At 36.5% G+C, this 9824-nt stretch overlaps 1 protein-coding gene across 1 annotated transcript in view; it reads right to left on the reverse strand.

Annotated features, from left to right (window-relative positions):
* The window catches only part of LOC110315848 (vomeronasal type-2 receptor 116-like), a gene marked incomplete at its 3' end in the record, with an annotated part of 23915 nt that overhangs the window by 10688 nt on the left and 3403 nt on the right, over positions 1-9824 (reverse strand). The window contains exons 2-3 of the mRNA XM_021189796.1: positions 965-1256; positions 1-644 (exon numbers count right to left, since the gene is read on the reverse strand). The exon at positions 1-644 is cut by the window's left edge and continues 139 nt beyond it. Of these exons, the coding sequence (XP_021045455.1) occupies positions 1-644; positions 965-1256 (936 nt within the window). The remainder of the gene's footprint in view (positions 645-964; positions 1257-9824) is intronic.

Genomic DNA, 9824 nt, shown 5'->3' on the forward strand with positions numbered 1-9824 from the left:
TCCAAAGAAGCATTGGGTGGGCAGTTTTCCAAAAATTGACAATCAAACTCAGAAAATGAGCACTTGAAAAATAAATACCAAAACTTAGGAAGATAATTGTCTTCTGGNTATTTGTAGGGGTTAACTGTTCTAATAAAACTCGCAAACTCAGCCATCTCTTCATGGTGGTGTGAAAAAATGAAACTTCCATGTAAAGACTCTAACATGAANTAATCAGTATGGGTGTCAACATCCCATTGAGAGTTTAAGACCCAGACTTTCCAAGTCACTAACAACTGTGCAATATGTCGCATTAAACCTTGTAAAGAAACAATGTCACCACAAATAACTGTCACATTTGCTGGTGATTCCTTAATCTGCTCCANACTTTTCCATAATGCATTNGAAAATGAATTCCAGACNCCAGGNATCATTTGCACAGAGGCTANGCAGATGCTATTTCTCTCCATAACTTGTGTCAAGTCAGACAGAATCTGTGTCCCTTTGTGGTCATCTGGAATGATCAGACCAACCCAGGACCAGCTGAAATGAAGCATCAAAGAAACTATGGCAAGAGACAGAAATGTGTCCTTGGGAGCCATCTGATAGAGATAATTAAACTGATCTTGGTTATTTAAAATAGAATCAAAAGGCCCAAAAGTGAGCTGCAGAAAAACAAAATTGGATACAAGGACAAGAATATTGGCATCAAACAAAATCTCAGTCTTGAATCAAAAGATGGAAAGGGTCATCATGTTTTAAAGAGAACCCCATTAGAGTTTTCCTCCCACATTAAGAATAGGTCTCCAGTTTAAATAACCTAGATGGTCTCATCCACCTATCCTTCATTCATACTTCAAGTACTAAAATTACAAATGCACCTTCATAGTTTCCTTTGATAACAGATTAACTCAATTCCCTATTTTACATTACCTGACATCAACAAAGTATAACTCAGACTTAGTTCCTACACACCACTCCTTACCTGAGGTATTTTGTAGAGTTGTAACAGAGTCCCAATGTGAGCAGATGTTGACCATGATGTTCCTGTGAGGGCAGCAGGTGAGTTACTCTTATTCTCACAGCTATAATTAGGTATAGCATATGGCAACATCGTGAGCCAAGTCAGAGGACCTTCAAGAATAGATTTTTCAGTAAATCGAACATTATAGAAGTCAAAGCCCAAAGTTATGTTGGGTAGAAGATGAGGGTTTCTGTTGATCTCCTCAATAGCAAATAACAGTGCCAGAAGAAACTGGTAGTTTTTGAATTTATACCTGCACAGATTTCATGAAATTACGCAGGAAGAAGATATAGACTATATTTTGTTTTATCACTTTTTCATGATTTACATGACAATGTTCCTATAAAATCATTTTAATCTCTTCTCATTAATAACTGTAATTAGTACTGGCAATTTAAGTAGATAAGATTAAGTAAGATCTACAGTGTTAACACTCAACCATTATGTTTTTGGGGAATCTAATTTATTATTTTGCTTTATTTATCATTTATGTGTGGTAAAATTTAAAAAGGAATGTGGAGTAAAGAATTTGGTTCCAAGAAAACATCACACATCTTGGTATCTTGGTACCTGTCCACCACTACCTGTAAATGTAATTTTTATTTCTCTGATGTAATTATCATCTTTGAGGCTTTCTTCTGAGTAAGCTCAGCCTTTCTGGTTCTTTCTGAACAGTGTTTGCCTAGTTCAACTTAGGTGTTTGGGCTCAAAGTCTTCTTCTAGCTGAGTGACTCAATCTGACTTCTCTCAGCTTCTAACTGAGTTGCTCTCCTTGTGCTCAAACTATTTCAGTCTGTTCTAATCTGGCTTCATCTCATTTTTTAGCTTGTTCTTTCTTCATCTCTTGTAAATTATTCTCTCTGCAAACTATCTCTGTTAAACGGTCCCTGTAAAACCTGCCTCTGAGCTCTACTCACTGAACTGCCATGAACTCCACCCCATTGAATTGCTTCTCAACTCACTAACACAACCAAATTAAATGGCTAGAACTCAGAGACTTCCATGCCTCTGTCTCCTGAGTGCAGGAGTTAATCACACCACTCCTGGATGGATGTAACCTTTTTTTTTTTTTCTTGAAAAAAAGTGTGCTGTCTACCAGCCTGACCTTGAATTCAGACATCGGCTTGTTTCTGTTTCCTGAGATTAAAGTCTTATACTAAGGGCATGTCTGTATTCTAGCCAGAGCAATCATATTGCTAGATTAAAATCCCACTAAATCTACTATAAAGTAGCATCATATCTTCACGCAATCACAGTTTTCTCTGACAATATCTTATTTAAAGAACAGCACAGAGTTCATTCAAATAATGAGTTGTTACAGGTGTTAATTCTATGATATTTTGAATATGGTAGCCTGGGATATACTATGTAGACCAGGTTGGCCTGGAACTCATGGGGGTTTTCCTGCCTCTGCATCTCAATTGATGGGATTAATTCATGTGACTCTACACCCAAATTTATTTTACCTTTTTGTGTATTTATGGCTGATTGCTTTATTTATCTGAATGTGAGTCTCTGTGTAGGTACAGGTTCCCAAGTCTCAGTAACTATGAGTGAAAGATAGTGAAGATAGATATGCACGGTCAAAACTATCCACATTATTTCACACAGAAACTCTTAGTCATTTGTCTAGTTATTGACTGACTGACCAACTGATTTAAATGACTGGTTGTGACAGAGTCTGACCATGTAGCACTGAATGGCATGGTACACATTATGTAAATCCAATCTGGCCTGGAAATCACTAAGATCCTTTCTGCCTCTCTGTTTCCAGTGGTTTGAAGAAGAGCACCCTATCGTCTGACCCTCCATTTTCTTCACTGTTTTCAGCATAAAAACCTGGCGCTCTGGCCACAACACTTTCAGGGCGTCACATATACTTGTCTGTACCTTCCATATGATCATTAGATTACAAGAGTATATTCATGTGGTTTGAAAGATTGTCACTCATGCCCTTATACTTGTACTCACCTTATAATCCTTTCGCTTTATAAGGCAACACATTTTTTTCAATTAATTTTAATATTTTATTTTTATTTTTGCTTTCAGAGAAATTTAATTTTTAATTTTTTAAATTATTCATTTAATTATTTACACCCCAAATGCTGCTACACCTTAAGTCCCAGCCAGGTGCTTCAGTTCTTTGAAGGATTAGTCACATACAGGAAAGTAGTTACTACCCATGGCAGCATTACTTTCTGTTTAACGTCTATGGGTCTATGGTGTGCATCATGGACTTTCTGAACGTTTTGGCTAATATCCACTTCTCATGGAATACATAACATGTATGCCCTTTTGTTTCTAGGTTATCTAATTCAGGATAGTATTTTCTAATTCCATTCATTTGCCTGTCAGCTCTCACCAATGAACATATCATTGAGATAGAAACTGAACAGAGAAATACCGAAACTAACAGAGATTATGATTCAAATGGCAGCTATCTATATAACACTTCCCTCATCCACAAAAGAATATACCTTTTTCTCAGCACATGGAACCTTCTTCAAAATTGACCATTTAATTAATCACAAATCAAACCTCAACAGATACAAGATTGAAATAACCTCAGATCTTCATGAATTATTGCTGGACTTCAATAACAACAGAAATATCAGAAACTTCCATACTCATGAAAACTTAACAACCCTGAAAAATATTTAAAGAAGTATTTCCATGGACAACTGCAACACAGTTCTCTAAATATAACCTTAAAGAAACTCTATGAACAACACACTGACACTAAGTGAAATGCTATTCTGCATCATCAAGAGAATAAATTTTTTTCACACCAAGTTATTATTAGACATATCAAGAGCCTTCTTATCAACACCATAGGAAGACCAACAATGTTAAGTAACCTGGACCACTGAGAATTCCCAGTGTCTGAGCCACCCACCAAAGAACATACATGGGCTGGCTCAATGCCCTCATAACATATGTAGCAGATGTACAGTTCAGTCTCTATGTGGGTCCCCCAACCACTGAAGTGGTGATTGTCCCTAAAGCTGTTTCCTGACTGTTGGAAAATGTTCCCTAACAGGACTGCTTTGTATGGCCTCATGGGAAGAGGATACACCTAACTCTATGGAGACTTGTTGCACCTGGAAGGAGGATAGTGTACGTTGGAGGGAGTGTCACTCCTTCAGAGAAAATGAGGATGGGAGATAGACTCTGTGAGGGGAGCATGAGGTGGGCTACATTTGAGATGTAATTAAATTAATTAATTAAAAAGAAAGTAAAATACCATACATCTTTCATATTCATTATCTAGAACATATCAAGAATGTACAAGACTAGGTCCTTCAGAACTTGATTTTAAACTCTAATGCTGATGATACTATAGACTTTAATTATGGAACATGGAGAAATAGAGCTGTTACTCAAATGGGCTTTCTATTTTTCCTGGCTAGACTCATGGTGCTGAAAAGTGCTATGCATGATATCAAGGAAAATAAAATTAAAGTAACTACTACTCTCACAAATCTTTGACACATGATAAATAAAGTAGTGAATGGTCTTGTACAATAAGCCCTTTGTAACAAAAATAGACACTTGCTATATGTGGAATCAACCTTTGTCTAATTTGATATAAGGGTCCCTCCATGGTATGGAACACATACTCATAACTATAAAAATGGCCAAGTCTCTGTGACTAGATGAGTCATAAATCCAAGCAGTGAACTTAGTATTCTTATTCTTCTAAATGGATTCAGTATAAAATTAACCCCTAGTGACTTGTTGCTATTGCTGTGGATTGACTGCATTCCTCAGCCCTCATAAGTTTGTTTCCCCAGTAGATGGCAAATAACAAAGAAAGCAATGAGTGATTGCAACATAGAGGGTAATGGACTATGAAGTGCCTGGTCATAAACAGAGCTTGGGCATTACACCCCTCCCAAAAAGGCTGAGAGACCACAGCTAAAGAGAACTTAAAAGAATGTAAGGTCCAAAGCTGCAGATAACCTTGAGGAAACCATATTTCTTGTCCACAACAGGGTAATTGCACATTTGAACTCAATGATTATAAAAGGATGTACAAGACCATGTGTGGCCAAAGAAGATAAAATAGCAGTATGGAGAAGGAAGTGGGCACAAAATCTCACCCATATCTGAAATGCTATCAAGATTTGATAGTTATTGGGAAAAGATAGTCAGTTTCTTCACTCTTGTGACCCCAAGGTGGTAAACAACACCCAAGGGATGTCACCAATTACAATATACTTAGTGAATATAAACTGCAATAAACTGGAAAAAAATAAAAGAAGTGCAAATAGTTGGGTAGAGAGATAAAGACAGAGAGTGGTTATAGGAGGAGGCGTCAGTGTGCATGCATATGCTCAAAATATTTTGGATGACATTTTAGAGTTAATAATAATTTTAAATGCCAAAATACAATAAAATTTATGTCAAATAGATAGTTCATTTATCAGGCTTGTGAAAAATAAGAAAAATAAATACTTTTGGCCATTGGATAGTATACATTAAAATGCATATCTGTCTATCTATATATTTATAATGCTGAGTATTATTTTGACAACTTTAAGCACATCAACAAAGGTTTAAAAACATAGTTTGGGGTGCTATTATTACTACATATTTCACAATAAAGCCAAAGAAGGACCCCAAGCTTCCAAACACAAAGCAATGTTGGAGATGGAAACTTTATAATGGAGATTTCATCCATTTTTTTAGATTCATGTTTTGACAACACATAGTATGTCATAAAATGTGCAATTCCTATACAATAGTAAAAACTGTATTTCAAATTGAACACAGTTTTATCTGATTCTTCCATATTGTGTTCATACAATGAATTTGGACTCTACTTTCCATAGCGTGTGTATGAACATGTTAATATCTTTCTTTTATAATCAAAACATTTTAATTTTTAAAATTTTTATTCCTATATCTCTATCCATCAAAATTCATGCCACACTCCTCTCTGTGTCTTTAGAATACAGTTAAAAATTTAAAAGTAAGTAAATTATTATTATAAATAAGAAAACAGGGTAGACATGTTTCATAAGCTCAGCATTAATCCCAGCACTCAGGGAACTAATGAAGCCTAATGTAATTGAGAGTTTCATGATATCCAGGGCTACACAAGAAAACCCTAACTCAGGAAAAGAAAGGAAGGACCAAAGAATGAAAGAGAAGAGAGAATTAGAGAGAGTTAAAGATTAACTGGACATGGGAGAACATGTGTTTAATTCCAGCACATAAGAGGCAGAGGAAGATAGATACCTCTGTGTTCTATGTCAGGTTAATCTACATTGTGATGTCCAGTACTGTCAGGGTTATAAAAGGGTAGAGAAAACTTGTTTCTAGAAAGAAAACAATAAAAATAATAACACAGTGAAATAGAAAATCAAATACAACACACACACACACACACAAACACACACACACACACACACACACACACACGCACGCGTGCGCACACATGCACACCCACCCACCCCTAAACAGTTTTGTGGCATATAAGTTTATGTAGTAATATCTGTTGATTTTTTAAAATTTCAACAGTTGCTATTGTTATGTCTCCCTTTTCATTTCTGATTTTTGTTGACTTAGGTACTGTCTCTCTGCCCTTAGTTAGGCTAAGGGTTTATCTATCTTGTTGGTTTTCTCAAAGAATCAGCTTTTGGTTTTGTTGATTCTCTGTATCATTCTATTTGTTTCTAATTGGTTGATTTATTTGCTGCAGTTTGATTATTTCCTACATTCTATATATGGTGTATTTACTTCTTTTTGTTCTAGAGCTTTCTGGTGTACTGTTAAATTGCTACTGTAGGATCTCTGAAATTTCTCTATAAAGGCACCCAATGCTATGAATTTTCCTCTTAGCATAGCTTTCATTGTGTCTCATAGGTTTGTGTATGCTGTGTCTTCATTTTCTTTCAATTCTAGAAATTCTTTAATTTCTTTCTTTATTTCTTCCCTGGCCAAGTGATCACTGAGTATAGAATTGCTCAGTTTCCAAGATTGTTTGGGCTTTCTGTTGTTAGTGAAGTTTAGCCATAATTTGTGGTGATATGATAGGATTCACTTAATTATTTCAATCTTCTTCGATTTCTTGAGGCATCTTTTCTGTCCAATTGTATAGTCAGTTTTGGAAAAGGTACCACTAGGTGCTAAGAAAAGGTATATTCTTTTGTTTAGGGCAAAATAATCTGTATCTGTCTGTTAAATTCATTTGGTTCATAACTTCTATTAGTTTCACTTTGTCTCTTTTTACTTTCTGTATTAATAGTATGCCCATTGGTGAAATTGGGGTGTGGAAGTCAGCAACCATTATTGTGTGATGTCCAATGTGTGTTGTGAGCTTTACTGAAGATACTTTTATGAATGTGGATGCCCTTACATTTGAGACATTTATGTTCAGAATTGATATTTCATCTTATAATCAAGTAGGATTAATCCCAGGGATGCAGGGATGGTTCAACATGGAAATCCATCAACATTATCCACTATATAAACAAATTCAAAGAACAAATCCACACAATATCATTTCATTAGATTCTGAGAAAGCATTTAACAAAATTCAACACCCTTTCAAGATAAAAGTCTTGGAAAGATCAGGAATTCAAGGCCCATACCTAAACATAATAAAAGCAATATACAGCAAAGCAGTAGCCAACATCAAACTAAATGGAGAGAAACTTGTACCAATCCCACTAAAATCAGGGACTAGATATGGCCGTCCTCCCTACATGTTCAATATAGTATGTAAATCCTAGCCAGGGTGATTTGACACAAAAGGAGGTCAACGGGATTCAAACTGGAAAGGAAGAAGTCAAAATATCACTACTTGAAAATGATAAGATAGTATAGTTAAGTGACCCCAAAAATTCCACCAGAGAATTCTAAACCTGATAAACAACTTCAGCAAAGTGGGCAGATATAAAAATAATGCAAACAAATCTGTGGCCTTCTTCTACTCAAAGGATAAACAGACTGAGAAAGAAATTAAGGAAACATCACCTTTCATGGATAGTGACATAAAATATAAAATTGCATGGTGTGACTCTAACTAAGCAAGTGAAAGATCTGTATGACAAGAACTTCAAGTCAAAGAAGGAAATCAAGGAAGATCTCAGAAGATAGAAAGATCTCCCATGCTCACGGATTGATAGGATTAATATAGTATTAATGGCCATCTTGCCAAAAGCAATCTACACATTCAAAGCAATCCCCATCAAAATTCCAAATCAAGTCTTCATAGCGATAGAAAGACCAATTTCTGAATTCATCTGGAGTGACAAAAAACCCAGGATAGTGAGAACTATTTTCAACAATAAAAGAATTTCTGGGGGAATCACTATCCCTGACCTCAAGCTGTACTCCAGAACAATTATGATAAAAACTGGATGGATTGGTACAGTGACAAGCAGGTAGATCAATGGAATAGAATTGAAAACCCAGAAATGAACCCACACTTACGGTCACTTGATCTTTGACAAAGAAACTAAAGCCATCCAGTGGAAAATAGTCAGTATTTTCAAAAAATGGTGTTGGCTCAACTGGCAGTTAACATGTAGAAGAACGCAAATTGATCCATTCTTACACAAAGCTGAAGTCCAAGTGGATCAAGGGCCTCCAAATAAAACCAGATACACTGAAACTAATAGAAAAGAAAGTTGGAAAGAGTCTTGAGCACATGGGTAACATGGCAAATTTTCATGAACAGAACACCATTAGCTTTTGCTCTAAGATCAAGAATTGACAAATGGGACCTCATAAAATTGCAAATTTTTTTTAAGGCAAAGGACACCGTCAATAGGACAAAACAGCAATCAACAGATTGGGAAACGTTCTTTACCAACCCTGCATCTGATAGAGAGCTAATATCCAATATATAAAAAGAGCCCAAGAAGTTAGACTCCAGAGAAACAAATAACCCTATTACAAAATGAGGTATAGAGCTAAACAAATAATTTGAAACTGAGGAAAACCAAATGGCCGAGAAGCTCCTAAAGAAATGTTCAACATCCTTAGTCATCAGGGAAATGCAAATCAAAACAACCCTGAGAATCCACCTCACAGCAATCAGAATGGCTAAAATGAAAATCTCAGGTAACAGCAGATGGTGGATAGGATGTGGGGAAAGAGTAACACTTTTCCACTGCTGGTGAGATTGCAAGTTGTGACAACCACTCTGGAAATCAGTTTTTGGCGATTCCTCCAAAAATTGGACATATTACTACATGATGACCCTGCGATACCACTCCTGGGTATATACCTAGAAGATGCTCCAACATGTAATAAGGGCACATGCTTCAGTATGTTCATAGCAGCCCTATTTATTTATTTATTTATTTATTTATTTATTTATTTATTTATTTATTTATTTACATTTCAAATGCTATCCCAAAATTCCCCTATATCTTACTCCTGCCCTACTCCCCAACCCACCCACTCCCGCTTCCTGGCCCTGGCATTCCCCTGTATTGGGGCATATAATCATTGCAAGACCAAGGGCCTATCCTCCCAATAATGGCTGAATGGGCCATCTTCTGCTACATATGCAGCTAGAGGCAAGAACTCAGGGGGTACTGGTTAGTTCACAGTGTTGTTCCTCTTATAGGGTTACAGACCCCTTCAGCTCCTTGGGTACTTTATCCAGCTCCTCCATTGGGGGCCCTGTGTTCTATCCAATAGATGACTTTGAGCATCCACTTCTGTATTTGCCAGGCACTGGCATAGCCTCATAAGAGACAGCTGTATCAGGGTCCTTTCAGCAAAATCTTGCTGGCATATGCAATAGTGTCTGCATTTGCTGGTGGATTATGGGATGGATCCCTGGGTGGGGCAGTCTCTG

The sequence above is a fragment of the Mus pahari genome, unplaced genomic scaffold (assembly GCF_900095145.1).
Source record: "Mus pahari unplaced genomic scaffold, PAHARI_EIJ_v1.1 scaffold_4761_1, whole genome shotgun sequence".
In the NCBI taxonomy this organism is placed as follows: Eukaryota; Metazoa; Chordata; class Mammalia; order Rodentia; family Muridae; genus Mus; species Mus pahari.